Source organism: Onychomys torridus, chromosome 10, assembly GCF_903995425.1.
Source record: "Onychomys torridus chromosome 10, mOncTor1.1, whole genome shotgun sequence".
In the NCBI taxonomy this organism is placed as follows: domain Eukaryota; kingdom Metazoa; phylum Chordata; class Mammalia; order Rodentia; family Cricetidae; genus Onychomys; species Onychomys torridus.
The window spans coordinates 65751864-65767338 of record NC_050452.1 but is presented as its reverse complement, the minus strand read 5'-3'; the positions used below and the strand labels follow the sequence as shown (position 1 = coordinate 65767338).

The following is a 15475-nucleotide window of genomic DNA, read 5'->3' as shown; positions in this document are numbered from 1 at the left end:
TTCTGATATAAGTAAAACATTAACTGTGAAAGTTAACTTACTAATTTATATCAACATTTTCACTATAGTAGAGGATAAGTGATTGGATAATTTGAATCAATTTGCTCATTTAATCATGGAGTGTTCTACTACATTTATTTTTTGTGATGGGCTGTAATATTTAGAACATATATACAAGTATATGCTCATTTGCAAATAGGTTTTCTTCTGTTGCCTTTTAAAGTCCATTCAAGTGCCAAGATGTAAAAAGACTGTTTTGCAGTCAAAGGGAATAGTGAACCTACTAGAGAATAAATTTGTGTTGACGTAAAGTTACTTGTCTTTAAGGTGGAATAAGACCTCAGGACAAAGGCTCTGCTTACTGCTTACTGTAACATCCTAGCATGTAGGCCTGCATCCTGGGTTTAGCTAAGTGCTCCTTATGTTTTGTGAGATATTCTACATACATAATTCTTATAGCACTGGGCAGATGTTACTGAAATTTTGTGTTTCTGTCTCTGACTACACCATGAGGAGGGCTGGTCTTATTTTTGTTTCTACCTTCTGTGAGCTGCATTCTTCTATCAGGACAGAACAACTGTTGTACTCAACAGCAATATAGGTTGCCACTTGAAGAAACCTACTATTTTAAATATCATGTCTGAAAATCAGCAATTTTGATGGCTTTAAATTATTCTATAAATTTGGTCAGCTGCAACAGAATGTTAGGAATGTCCTAATTTCCAAAACAAGTGGTGACTTCTTTAAAGTTTTGTGATCTGTTACTAAAATGCAGTTTTAAAAGCTATATTTCCTAGGTCTTTCTATTTTGTACCTTCTCTGTGTATTTTCCTGATTCTCACTCCTCAGAACAGGAGACATAATTGTGTTTCTGGACTTTGGAAGCTCTATTTAGCAACTCATTTAGTTAATTCATGAAACTTGGGAGTAAAAAGAGGTGATAAGTTGTCCTTTTAAGAGACGATTACTTACTTTTCTTAATATAGTGAATCAGAAATCAATATGTGTCAGAGATCATATTATACATGTTCATATGTGAATCTCTACATCATTAATCTGTGTGGATGTGTGCTCATTCTTCTGATGGCAGTGAATTTCATGTAGGATTATTGTCCTTTTAAACAGAAGCTATGCCGAAGGTGACTAGAATGCAATACTAGTATTAAATTTGAATGTATCCTTAAAAATAAAGTATCAGAGAGTCAGACATCAGAATACATTCCTGTATTTTAATGAGCTGCAATAATGGTCATCGTTGCTGTTGGCAGTAGCCAAACAAATATTCTGTTGTACAAATGCTAGCCGAGCTACGGCGTGTTTCCCACATACCATCTTTGTAGCATGTATAAACTGCTGTCTCCAAATTTTATAAATACAAAGTCTTCAAGAGCGACTTCAACTAGACAGTGTTATTGTTCTCACAAGCCTCAGTATTTTCACTTTTTTCATAAATGTTAAACTCTAAATGAGGTATGATTATATTTTTAATAATAGCCTAGGACATCTTCTTTAAATTTATTTATTTAAACATGACAGTATAAAACCACACTGACAGTATAAAAACCACATTGAATTAAATAAAAAAATTAAAAGGTGTGCTCTCATTTTACATTTAAAAATTTTAGTTATTCTTGATTTTGAAATTAAATCTATTTCCTTGAAGTTTTATTTTTTTACAGCAAAAATCTAGAGAAAAATTAAAACTGTTTGAGTACATTTTAAAGGCATTTATTATATTTTCAGAAGCAGAGCACCCATGCTGCTCTTACAATTCAGATAGAAATAAACATAGTTCCATTTGCTCTCAAGTCACATTGTGATCTTATGGCATGGGAACTAAGATGAACTTTCTCCTTTTGTTTTCAGGTTTCCTAGTTAATATACTTTGAGTTAAAGATAAACTTTTTAGTTTAAAACTGTACAGCGCTTAATATTTTCTTCTTATCCCACTTAACCTCGCCTTTTTTTTTTTTTTCTTTCTTAAATGGCTTCATAATCTTTAAATTCTTCTGTTTCTGTCTTTTTCAGGTCGTTTGAGCTATCCACATCCAGGAACTGACAATCTGTTGATGTTAAATGGTAAGTTTTACCAAATGTTATGTTTTCATTTGGTTTATACAAATGAAGAGATTAAATATGTATTCCCCTGAACCTTTCCCCATACAGACAGTTTAGTCATCTTATAAAAATAGAGCAATGTCCAGGCATGGCTGTACTGTCCTGTAGCCCTGCTCTGCGGGATGCTGGAATGAGCATCACTTGATCTGTCAGTTACAAATCATCCCAGGCAGCAGAGTGAAGGCTCATATTTTAAAAACACGAAGTGAAGCTGCAGGAATTAGGAATCTATGTTTTGTCCCTGAATAAATAGTCAATGAAAAGTGCATTTGTGGCAATATAATTCAAACACCTCAACCTCAGGAGCAATCCTGGTTTGAATGTGTTGGGATTCTATTTCAATCTGTGACCTAAGGCAAGAAACTTTGTTCTTAGTTTCCTATTTCCCATTCTCTAAACTGGAGATAAAGACTCATAGCTTCTAAGAATTGAATAAGATAAAGTTTGCAAAGTACATAGACCCTAGTACTCAGTATCAGCATTTGTGCTTATTTTAAGGGATATACTGGTGAGTTTATTAATATAGCAATCACACTGATTTAACTTATTCTAACTTTCCAATTAGAAGCTCACCAGCCATAAAAGAAAAACTTTGATTAAACTGTGTTTTTTCTTAACATTGGACAACTATAAATATATTTATAGTCACAGGATGTAGTATAGGTGTCATCACGGGAGTAGAGATGAGAGGGAAAGCCTTTTTCAGGAGTAATTTTGAATTAGAGGCAAGGAGAGGCAAAGAAGAGGGAGACCTATAAATAATACATGCATAAAATCACTTCATTATATTGGTTTGGCTCTTTTCATGTAAAGCTTTGTTGAAATAGGATGTAATGAAGCTGTATAAGCAAATCTGAAAGGGAGGTCACTGTGAAGCGAGGCCATGTGGATGATGACCACAAAGACAGGGGGGTAGAAAGGAAGCTTGTCACCTGAGGAGTGTCAGGGGAGACAGGATTCTGGAATGAGAGAAAATCTTGAAGCAGAAGGATAGGGGAGGTGATGGGCGATCACAGTCTGGTATAATACACCGAGTTGCCAAACATGTAGCAGCCTAATCTAACCTAGTCTAAGCACTGGGACTTTGAGTAGGAAGATGGTACTGAGGACATTATTCAGGGACCTCTTTTCTTCTAGTCCTTTGGTTCTCAGTCTGTGACTAACATGGTGCTGTGGAAAATGGATTTAAAACAACAAAAGAGCATATTGTTAATGTTCTATCCATTTGATTTGTGAGATATGATAGGCTCAGGTAACTATAAACTATATAGATTCCCTTCCCTTAAATACTCTATGTAGGAAATAAAGGTAAAATATATTTTAACACCTGAAAAAGTCACTGACATTTCCCATTTTTCATGTGTCAGAACACATTTGAAAGAAGGTACCCTGCAAAAATGTGTGAGTTACATTAGTCACAGCTCATCTTATGTTGTTGAGTGGACAGTAGCCCGGATGATTATGATAGAATGATTAGGATAGATAGCAAGGAACTTGGGAAAAGGCACAATGGTTTGGCAGCTTATGTTGTTGTTGTTGTTGTTGTTGTTATAATACTAGTCTATTCGTCAGTTGCTTTTGTAAACTGTCTAAAGTTCTATAAATACTGAATGAATTATGCTTCTTCCTAAAGAATATATGAAAATGTTTTCATTCAGGCAGGTTACAGCTAGTAGAAAATATATTCTATTAGTTTTTAAACATGAGCACTTGTAATTGTCTGCATTTGGGGTGATAGTGCTTACTCAATGAAGAAAGACAACCTGGGAATTTTGAACATTTTTAGCAAGGGAATAGAGAAGGAAAAAGAAGGTAATGACTCTAGGACATCAAAATGTGTTCAGGTCAGGACAAGAGATTTGCTCCAAAGAGAAGCATGTCCTTTTTTATTCCCTGGGGACGAACAGTTAAGAAGTGAAACTGGAGTCACTTAACTGGGTACATCCATGAGGTGAAGAAGTCTTAAAGTGTGAGACATCAAGGATACTGAATAAAGGCAGATAACAGCACTTGGTAAGGGGAAATTTTTCCTTAACAAATACAGTTTAGCTATATTCCTAGCATGTTGTGTTCCCTGGAAATCGGGGAATTAAGTGATGTTACTACGAGTCTCTTCTGATATTAAGTAGTTATTAAATATTACTAACTGATGAAGTGCAGCATCTTATGTCATAGATTGAACTCACTGTAGGGAAGTTGGTTAAGTATGTTGCTTCACCATTACTTATTATTATTGTAAGCATAGCTAATAGTGTTCACTTTAAAGATAAGTGTTTAGTAGTATATTATGCATCATCATGTTTTGTGGAAGTGTATGGGTGTGTGGCATCACAGACTCTAAGGCTAGCTTGCCTTTCTTTACAACCTGGAATGGCATACCTTACATGACCCTGACTTCATTACTTAATATCTAAACCAGAGCACACTGCTTGCTGCAGGGGACTATTGAGAGGAGTAAGTTCATGCACGTATTTAGAACAGCTTCTGTGAGTAAATATTAGCTGGGGAGAGTGAGTGATGGAAATCCGTACAAAAGATCATCAGGCCTGAAAGCCGGGTCCTCCGAACAGACAAGGAACTGGGCATTACTTCAGACAGCATAAGAGGATGAGACCACACGAATGATGTTTTCAGCTATTGCAAGGATGTTGTGTATGATGAGCAGAAAGCTTGTTTGGTTGTTGCAGGAAAACAATAGGAAGATACTACATTAGAAACTTTATGTAATAGAAAAGTTTGGGTCCCTTGTTTTCTGCAGTACAGGATCCTTCTTTCATGGAGTACACAGGATACATTTCAGTGGTGTATATATATATATATATATAAACAAATTCATGACTGTTGTAGTTAAGAGCATTCTTGAGAAAATACATATAGCTGACAGAAATCAATCATTGCAGTGATACAGGCTGATACAGTGAAATCAGAATGTCTTTAATTAAAGATAGTATAATATAAATAATAGTAATATAATGCTAATAAGATATACTAACATTAGAAAGGCCTTATAATTCCTCCTTAGTAATTGTAGTTAAAACTTTCAGTTAATGGGTTGGAAATTTAGCTCAGTGGTAGAGCACTTGCCTAGCAAGTGCAAGGCCCTGGGTTCGATCCTCAGCTCAAAAAAAAAACCAACTTTCAGATAAAAGTTTAAATAAATCTAAAGATAGGAGGTCAACCAGGATGATGATGACACAGCATAGCATTAGGGAGAGCCTCTGCTGAACTCATGACTCTGAGCCTCTGCTACTCAGATGCCCCTTAACATGAGGTACAGTACCACATCCACACCCACATAGCTCATGGAGTTGTATAGACTAAACTTTTTTAATATAAGGTGCCATTAATTATGGCACTCAGGAGGCAGAGAGTAGCAGATCTGTCTTTGAGACCAGCCAGTTCTTCCAGTTCTTCCATCATCTAGCGACTTCCATCATCTAGCCAAGGATGCATAGTGAGACCTTGCCTCAAAAGGGGAATATATATATATCCATAGAGAGGCTCCTGTTTCTGAATAGACTGTGTTCCTCAGATAAATTTGGAATCAAGTGGACTTGATGTACAGACTGTTGTTTTTGTAAGTTGCTGTTATTGTTAAGTCTCTGTTGTGTGCCCATGTTTACTGTTCATCAGCTTTTTAAGAAAGTCACATTATATGCAGATATAGACTGTTCAAAAACCCAGTTTTAAATATTTAGAATGATAGTTTGTTTACATTTTCTGAGTGTCAGAAATTTGTGTGTTTTCTGCAGTAGTAAAGATATAATGTTATGTATGTCAAGTATTTGTTTCTATTTGGATTGAATTGCATTTTCCCATCTTTTACCAAAGAAAATAACCTATTTTAAATTTTATATATATATATATATATATATATATATATATATATATATATATATATATAGCCACTTATGTGATCAAGAGCTTGTTTGATTTTTGGAGTGACATGAATTATAGAGATCTTTTAATTAAGGAAATGTACCCAAGGCTAGCATGGCGGTGCACACCTGTCATCCTAGCACTTGGGAGACAGGCAGGAGGATCAGGAATGTACGATAATCGTCAACTACATAGTGAGTTTGAGGCCAACTTGGGCTAAATGAGACCCGGTCTCAAGACAACAAGACTGTTATTGATTCAATACTTCTAAAGACAGATGCTCCAAATCAACTGTATCAATTTATGAAGCTAGGAAACCAGGGAGAGTGAAGGGAGTAGATGAGGAGGTGGGAATTTGTAAAGGACTATTATTTGGACCATAGGTATTTTTCTTTTTAGTTTTGCCTTTTTAACCTATATTTCTAGCTGATTTTTTTTTCCTATACTACCTTTTAGCTTAAGTAATTTAGCTATAGAGCTGAGGACCAGTACTTAAGAACACAAAGTCCCTAAACAGAGTATAAAAATTGTTCTATTTCCTTATTGTCATTGGGGCTAGAACCTAAATAAGATCATTGGTGATCTTACCCTGAATTTTACAGTCATTTGTGTAGAAAGAAAACTTCAAAGTACTTCAGAGCTCCTTTATAATAAAGAGTATCAGTAATATAAAATCAATATATTTCCCACTTCAAAGCATTCTTTTTTGGAGGTTCAGCCTGTTCAAAGAAGGCTTTTTAGAAATATAATACTCACGTTGACTGTCTTGTTTTTTGGTAGAGGTTCTTGACTATTCTGCTGCAGTTACACTGAAACAGACCCCAGAACTCCACATGGAAACATCTCTAGAAGTGTGTGTTAGACACATGTTTTAGTACAGTGGTAGCAACATGGTGATTTCCATGATAGAGTAGAAGATGTTTTGCATAGTTTGGCTTCATTTGTAGTCAATTCTGTTTTACTTTTTCATCTCCCCCCACCATGTATGCAAGTGTCAAGATGTGGAAGCTGTGTATATGCCATATTGTCTCTGTGGAAGTCAGAGGACAAGTAACAGGAGATGTTCTATGATTCCGTGGGGTTCCTGGGGTTGAACTCAGGACTTCTGGCTTGCATGGCAAATGCCTTTTACCTATTGATAACCACACTGGCCACACTTCTGGTTTTAGTGGTATAGAGACTTTGAATCTTAGAGTTATCCAGAAAATTAGTAGAGTGGTTTTTTACAGGATTCTGAAATTCCTCTGGTATGAGATAATTGGGAAGATTTTCTAAATGATTTTGCTCAAACCTAGGAATGGCAAGAAACTTAAGAAGCTCTAAATATTTATGTGTTCACTATTTTAGTATTGAGTAGCCCTAAGAGCGTAAAAGTTAAGAATATCACACAGCATTGGTGTTGCCTTACTAGATTGAGAATTATTTGCCACATTTAACTTCATCACAGTTTCTAATTTGATTTCAAACTTGTTGAAAATAATTTCATTTGTTTTATGAATCTCTGATCTCTGAACCACTGTTGAAATTGTCCAAAGTAAACTTAACTTGATAAATTTTATTAGCACACTCCTAGGAAAAGCTGAAGGCTCAACGCCTGAGACATTGCTATGCAATGTCTGGAGCTTGTTACCCACTTGAAGGTTTAATTTAATTGTTAAAAATTAAGGGATTTCATTCCCCTTCACTTAATAGCTCTGTTTAAATTATGTTTATCAACCTTATTTTTCTACAGTTAGTTTCCCATTAGAATGAAACTGTTTTAAAAACCTTTTTACATCTTAAAATTTGACAATAAAATTCTACAAGTGTTGTCTACTTTCACCCTCACCCTAAACTAACACATATATTAAGGAAGATGTGAAGCAGATCTGTAGACCTTGAGTCCATTTGTGCTCAAGAACAGACTGAGTGTACACCATAATGACAGAGATAAAGCTAGTTAGTTGCTTAAAGGAATGATAGAGGCCTTATGTTTACTGACTTAGTTCTTGGAAGTAGCAGTGACTAAAGCTGACATGTCTGCCTTCCCTCCTCATTATTATAGGAAAATTAGTGCCTTATTGGCATATAGTAGCATTTCTTTGTAGCGAAGCCTTACTATAAAGTTCAAGATATGTTTCTTTAAACTTTACATAACACAGTACATACTCAGTATATGAAATACATCTTTTGACCTTTAACTTTTATACTTTAGAGAGATGATATTTCTGGCAAGTTCTAATACAAATTGTGAATTGAGATTTTCAGCATTGAATTTTTCTTGCTTATCCAATCTATAAGCATGAATTAAGACCTCAGTCTTATAGCATTCATTTTTTATTGTTTGCTGCATATAACTTATCGAGTAAAACACTCATTGTGTGCACTAACTGAAGGGAAGGATTTTCTCAACACTGGTAACTTCTTACGAAAGAGAATCATATTCATACACTGTCCATGGGATTAATGTAAACTACCAGTTCCTTTCTACTGTATATTGCTAGCATTTATCATTCCATGAGGGTAGTAATTTTAATGGACTAGAATTCCTTTTACCCAGAGGCAGACACATAGTCAATAGCTCCTATAAAATATGTCAGAAGACTAGAAAGCATCGTTTATGTCATTTGCTATAGTCACTTACTGTTTCCCTAAGCAGCTTTGAACTCAGCTTTGATTACAGGACTTAGATTCTCAGTAATGACGATTCTTCTTAACAGTCTTCTGACATATATCACATATATATCTGTATATATGTGTATGTATAAGTGCTTTGTAAATGATAAGATGTGCAAATTATAAGTGCTGACATTATCATATATCTTAAAATACGGTTTCTAAATGCCCACATAACTTTTCATATCACGGATGTTTGTATGTGTGGGCTTATTTTTAGTTCTAACATTTTATAATTTGTCCTTTGTTTACATGCAGCAAGGAGTTATGGGCGAAGACGAGGTAATTCCTTTCTGTTTGTTATAGTTCATCTGTTTCTAATTGGGCTGTATTGATCAATGTCATAATTAATGATTTCAGAATTCTTTATGCAATCTCTGAAAGCTCATAGAGGAATCACATGTTGATGTGAACACTTACCAACTTTTCAAATTCTAACTCTTAACCTACAGGGGTATATTTTCATACTAATGGTTAGTAAATAAAATTTGTCCTTCTTAGACTGTCCAAAAATTTTAACTCTTATTAAAAATTATATCTGTATCTTCTAAAATAAGGCTGTTTTTATCTGCTTAAGAAATAAGTTTTTTAATATTAACCAAAATGACATATGATGTGATTTTCTACTCTATAACCAATTGTCTTATCAATGATTGTGATTTTCGTTGGACTCAGTTGGAAGTGACACTGTGTAAGTAGATTACTATCATCATTGACAGAAACCATGTAGCTAATGTTTCTGTGAAGCTGTGATCCTGTCAGCCCCTTTGTCTAGCCTATACACCACTGTCCCTTCCCACCTCCTCCATCACAACAGGAGGTGTGGGAATTTCCTTGAGCACTTTTATTGGGACCAAGGGACAAGGCTTTGTGGCATGGGGCTAGTACTGAAGTCCCTCAGAACACAGAAACACCTTCTATGGCTGAAACCTTGCCACTCCCTTTTCCATGTGCAGAATTCAAAAGTGGGAGAAGCCAGCATGAGAAGAAGCAAAATTGTAGGAGTAGAGTAGTGGGCAGTGCCTGGTATTTATACAGTTCTGCATACTGAAGAAAAAGTGTTTGCTCTTATCTCTAGAATTTCCCTGAAGCCAATGAGTATAGACAGTAATAGCTGTGCCCTTGGTTACGTGTGTGTGGCACTGTCCTCATCTGCTGATGAGTGCATTCCCCAAAAGCACACAGGCAAAACCAGTTACTGCCACTGATAAGCAATGTTAGTACTTTATGTTCTTAAGCAGTAGTTCTAATTCCCTATTTCAACTTGACTTCATTGCTGGAGTCTTGACTCTCTAAATACTTGACTTAATCTTTAGTTGCTTCACTTTTCTTTAAAAAAAAAAAAAAACTGGAAGAGAGTGAAGCTGAGTTACATTCTAAAGGCTGTTATTAGTGAGCTGAGAAGGGAGTGGGAAGGTTACAGTGTTCATATCTATTTTCAGATCTGTGATCTAGCTCACTTTGCAGTCAAGTGGGGAACTTTGATTCTCTTGAAAATAACTGTTTACCAATCTGTGATTTTTTTTTTTTTTTGTAATTTTAAAATGATGGAGCAGTTCAGAATCCCTTTCATGTCAGAAACCTTTTATCTCTAGTAACGTGTGTTAAGTTGATTGGGCATACTTTGGTATAAGTATAATATGCTGAATTTTTAAGAGCAAGGTATCAGTCAGTGATTTTCTTGTTAGAGCTCAGCTTTGTAACTACAGATTGTGACACAAAGAAGGACAATAGACATTTAATTCCTTGATGCTCAGAGACTTGTTGCCTGCCTAGCCATGTCTTCCCTTGGGAGAGTTGTAAAGAGAGGCGCTGCATTTCAGAGCCACCTAGGCAATGCAGGTGTAAGGCTCCATCCACGCCCTTTCTCTGTCCTGAGCCGGCAGGTCCTCCACCCAGCTGCTTCAGTAGAAGGGGAGCTGCAGCCGTTCCTCAGGTTGTAACAGTGCGGCTGAAATTGGAGTCCTCCTCTAGGGGTTGCATGAATCTGCTGCTACAGCTCCACTTTGCACGGTCAGACGAGAAAGGATTAGTCTTGAAATCTAGCTGCTATGAGATTTTATTTGAATTTGGCCATACCTTAGCTTAGTAAGTAGTAGAAATACTTTACAAGAAAAACTTGCATAGCAGAAGAACAGTTCAGAAAGGAGTAGAGGTGCTTGTCTGGCTATCTTTCTATTTCCTCTTCATTTACCCCTCATGCTGAAACAGTACCAGTCTCCAAACCTAGCCAACCAGGAATCTCCTATTATGAACTTGTGGATTTGATGGGCTAGTGAAATGGTGTGTGTTCATTTTGGTCTTTTCTTTTTTTTGTTAGAGTAAATAAAGCTTCTCTGTTTGTGAGGGATGTGTCAAAATGAGTTGGCACAATTGGCCAAAACCAAGTCCTGGCTGGCACCAGTGCAGTGGGGGTGGGGCAGCATCAAATGTCAGAAAGGCAGTCTGGCTCCCAGTAGCCAGTTGATTTTAGAAAGAACTGGTTTCTTCCTTCCCACCTTTAATTGACCTTTCATAGAGCAGCGCTTTTGGTTTTCAAAACTTCCCACTTGACTATAGCTAAACTAAATTACTGCCAGAATCTCTTTGATGTATTTCCAGTTCCTTCATAATGTCAATAAGAACTTTAAATCTAGCTGGCTCTAGATATTGATTTATGAAATAAACTTTAGATATGTTCAAAGTATAATTATACCAGAAGTAATTGAGCAAAACCAAGATTCCTTTTTCTGAATGTCAGAGCCTGGGGCCATGGGAAGCTCTGCCGCTAGGAAAGAGCACATGGAAGCTCCATGACATCGGAAAACTTCTTTTGTAGTTGCTGTTTTACTCAGTGTTTCTGCCATCCCTTTCTGAGAATGAACATACTGGTCTGGGGTGGAATAGGGTCAGGATTGTGCTGAGATGTGTGTGGGACTATTTAAATTCTGTCACTCAGAATTTTCTATTTTTATGTCACAATCCCTTCTTTTTATTATTATTAATTAAATTTATTTATTTATTTTACATCCTGACCAGTTTCCCCTCCCTTCTCTCCTCCTATTTCCTCCCTCACCTCCCTTGTATCTCCCCCAAATCAACTCCTCCTCTGTTTTTGTTCAGAAAGGGGCAGGCCTCCCATGGGTGTCAACAAAGCAGGCATATCAAGTTGAGGTAGGACTAAGCTCCTCCCCTTATATTAAGGCTGGCAAGGCAACCTAGTAGGAGAATAGGTTCCTGGATCTGTCCCTAGTGCATGAGCCGCCTTTTTGGAGCCTAGTGCCTATGGTGAGACACTTTGTGCAGCCTTGTGCAGGGAGGAGGGGCTTGGACCTACCTCAACTGAATGTACCAGGCTCTGCTGACTCCCCATGGAGTCCCCTTGCCTTGAAAGAGGTGGGAATGGGGGGGAGGTAAGCTGGGGTAAGTTGGGGGACAGGAGGAGAGAGGACAGAGGGATCTGTGGTTGGTATATAAAATGAATAGAAAATCTCTTAATTTAAAAAAAAAAGAATAGGTTCCTGGAAGGCAGCCAAAGAGTCAGGGCAGTCCCTTCTAATAGAGGAATAAACAGCTATTGTTTTCCAGAAAAAAAAAAAAAAGGGATAGTTTGAATAATAGAAATAAAGAACTTATTTTATTTACATACTAGTCACAGGTCCTCCTCTTCCTTCCTCCTGCCCCTCCATCTGCCCCCTCCAACTCACCCTTCCATTTCCTCCTACAAGAAGGTAAGCCCTCCCATGGGGAGTCAGCAGAGCCTGGTGCATTCAGTAGAGGCAGGTCCAAGCCCCTCCCCATGCCCCAAGGCTGTGCAAGGTGTCCCACCTTAGGTAGTGGGTTCCAAAAAGCCAGCTCATGCAGGGATGGATTCTGATCCTACTGCCAGGGGGCCCCTTAAGCAAATCAAGCTACACAAGATCTCCAAAATATATAAAGAATTCAAGAAACTAGACTCAACAATCCAATTAAAAAATGGGCTACAGAGCTAAACAGAGAATTCTTAACCAAAGAATCCCAAATGGCCAAAAGACATTTAAGGAATTGCTCAACATCCTTTGTCATCAGGAAAATGCAAATCAAAATGACTCTGAGATACCATCTTACACCTGTCAGAATGGCTAAGATAAAAAACACTGATAACAGCTTATGTTGGAGAGGATTCAGAGCAAGGGGAACACTCTTCCACTGTTGGTAGGAGTGTAAACTTGTACAGCCACTTTGGAAATCAGTATGGCAGTTTCTCAGAAAATCAATCTTCCTCAAGACCCAGCTATACCACTCCTGAGCATATACCCAGGGAATGAATGCTCAATCATACCACAAGGACATGTGCTCAACTGTGTTCATAGCAACATTATTCATAATAGCCAGAACCTGGAAACAACCTAGATGCCTCTCAACTGAAGAATGGATTAAGAAAATGTGATACATATACACAATGGAGTACTACTCAGCAGTAAAACACGATGACATCATGCAATTTGCAGACAAATGGGTGGAACTAGAATATATCTTGAGTGAGGTAACCCAGACTGAGAAAGACAAACATGTTATGTACTCACTCACAAGTAGATACTAGAAGTAAAGCAAAGGATAACCAGAGTACAACCCATAGCTCCAGAGAAGCTAGCTAACAAGGAGGACCCAAAGAGGGATGCATGGATCACCTTGGGAAGGGGAAATAGAGGAGATCTCCATGAGTAAACTGGGGATGAGGGATGGGCAATGGAGGGTAGGGGATGGGGGGGGGAAGAGAACAAAAGGGAATGGGATGGTTCAGCTGGAACAGGGATGGAGTAGGAGAGAAATGAAAGAGATACCATGATAGAGGGAGACATCGTGGGGATAGGGAGAAACTGGGTGCTAGGGAAGTTGACCACAGCTTAGACTACTGGCAGTAGTAGAGAGAGTACCTGAACTGGCTTACCCCAGTAATCAGACCGGTGAATACCCTAACTGTCATCATAGAGCCTTTCTCCAGTAATTGATAGAAGCAGATGCAGAGATCCACAGCCAAACACCAGGCAGAGATCCAGGAGTTTAGTCAAAGAGAGAAGAGAGATTCTATGAGCAAGGGACATCAAGATCATGATGAGGAAACCTACAAGGACAACCAAACAAAATTAGTGGGAACTTATGAACTTTAGACCAACACCTGTGGAGCCTCCGTGGGACTGGGCTAGGCCTTCTGCATAAGCAAGACTGTTGATAAGTAATTATAATAGTTATCAGAGAGAGGGCAAGAAAGAGCCTCTGAAGCATGCAGAGCATCCCTATAGTAGATACATAGAGGGGTAACTGGCCATGGCTCAGGGCACAGCCTCCCGTGCTTTAACAGATTTTAGATTTGGTAGCAGCACTGGCATTTTCTGCTGTTTTTGTTTGTTTGTTAGTTTTCTACTTTGGTCACCCTGGAGCTACATGATAGCAGAGTTGAGTAGTTGTAGCAGAGTGTACTGCTTGTAAAACTTAATTACAGCCCCAAAGAGGCTATTCTACAAGCTGTACTCGGCCACAACAATTTTTAAAGAAAACAAAATTCCAGTGAACTTCATTTTAAGGCAAGTATACCTAGTGATTAAGTTTTAAAAGATGTAAACTGCTAGCTTAGAGATGCTTTCTTTGGCTCTTCATCTCCTGTCAGAATAGAGGCAAACTATTATTGTGGCAAAATATCTTCAAATAACCATTGTGCATTAAGTTAGTAGATGTTTTTCCTTGTTTGGAGAAATATACCAGGTAAGTGACTGCTTGTTCAAATTGATGTACTTAAGGTAAATCAATCTTAAACCTACCTCTACTGTCTTGATAATTATTTTAATTTGCATCACAATGGAGGGTATTTAATGTTTCCATTCTAGAAGATAGAAAGAACATTCAGATTCTCATTAATTTTAAATTTCTGTGCTTTTTAAAATTTCACAACATTCTATAAATAAAATTATGGAGATAATCTATGTGAATTAAATCATGTTTAGAATCAATCTATAAATTGATTTGTACAAACATTTTTCCCTCCCATATCCCCTCATTGATATGTTGAGAAATGTTTATTCTTACATGCTAGAATAAATTCAAAATCTGAAAAATCAAGTACAGCAAAATCAAAGCATCAGCATCAGCATCTCTGACATGTGTGCATATGTGCTACACACATGGTGGACAAGATGGGGGTGGGGGAGACAGCCCTCAACATTAATACCAGCACCATTGTGCATCCAGCTTGCATTTTCCTAATAAGATAAACTTGGATTATCTTTTCATTTACTTATATTTTTAAATCAGTGATCTATATATTCTGTTACTCTTTCAAGTGAGTATTTATAATTCATTGTTTTTATGACCTTTTGAAAGAAAGCAATCATTTTTTTCTACAAATGAAGATTCTTACATGTATGGCTAATATGTGAAATATTCTTAGCCATTGTGTTGCATCCTTTATTCAGCTGAACTTTAGTTAATAGATTATACAGTATGTACATTGTTACAGTAAGCACAGTACTCAGTTACTGATTGACCGTTAGTATTGCTGCAGTGCATTTATCATTTAAGTATATGTACCACATTATAGTTCACAAAAATAAAAAAAAGTCTCCTTAGGTCACCTCTTTATTCTTGTTTAGATTCTAAATATTTGTGATCTGTGTTTTTTCCCCCCAGATAGAAGTCTTTTAGAATTTTGTTTATTGTATTTATTATGGCCTGCTAATTTTGCATAAAAATATTTCATGATACTGTGTACAAAATATTAGTATGTCTAAATTCAGTCCAGCATTTGGATTAGTCATTTTAATTTTCCTAAAATCTAGGCAGTTGTTTCCCTACACGTATTATTATTCCT

General features: G+C 37.0%; 1 protein-coding gene across 8 annotated transcripts in view; it reads left to right on the top strand.

The window, feature by feature from the left end:
- Positions 1–15475, top strand: part of Cpeb2 (cytoplasmic polyadenylation element binding protein 2) — a 57858-nt gene that overhangs the window by 23299 nt on the left and 19084 nt on the right. For 4 of the 8 annotated variants that reach the window (XM_036201695.1, XM_036201696.1, XM_036201692.1 and 1 more), the window contains 2 exons: positions 2029–2079; positions 8911–8934. In XM_036201695.1, the coding sequence (XP_036057588.1) occupies positions 2029–2079; positions 8911–8934 (75 nt within the window). The remainder of the gene's footprint in view (positions 1–2028; positions 2080–8910; positions 8935–15475) is intronic. The other 4 variants (XM_036201699.1, XM_036201694.1, XM_036201698.1 and 1 more) reach the window with 1 other exon arrangement.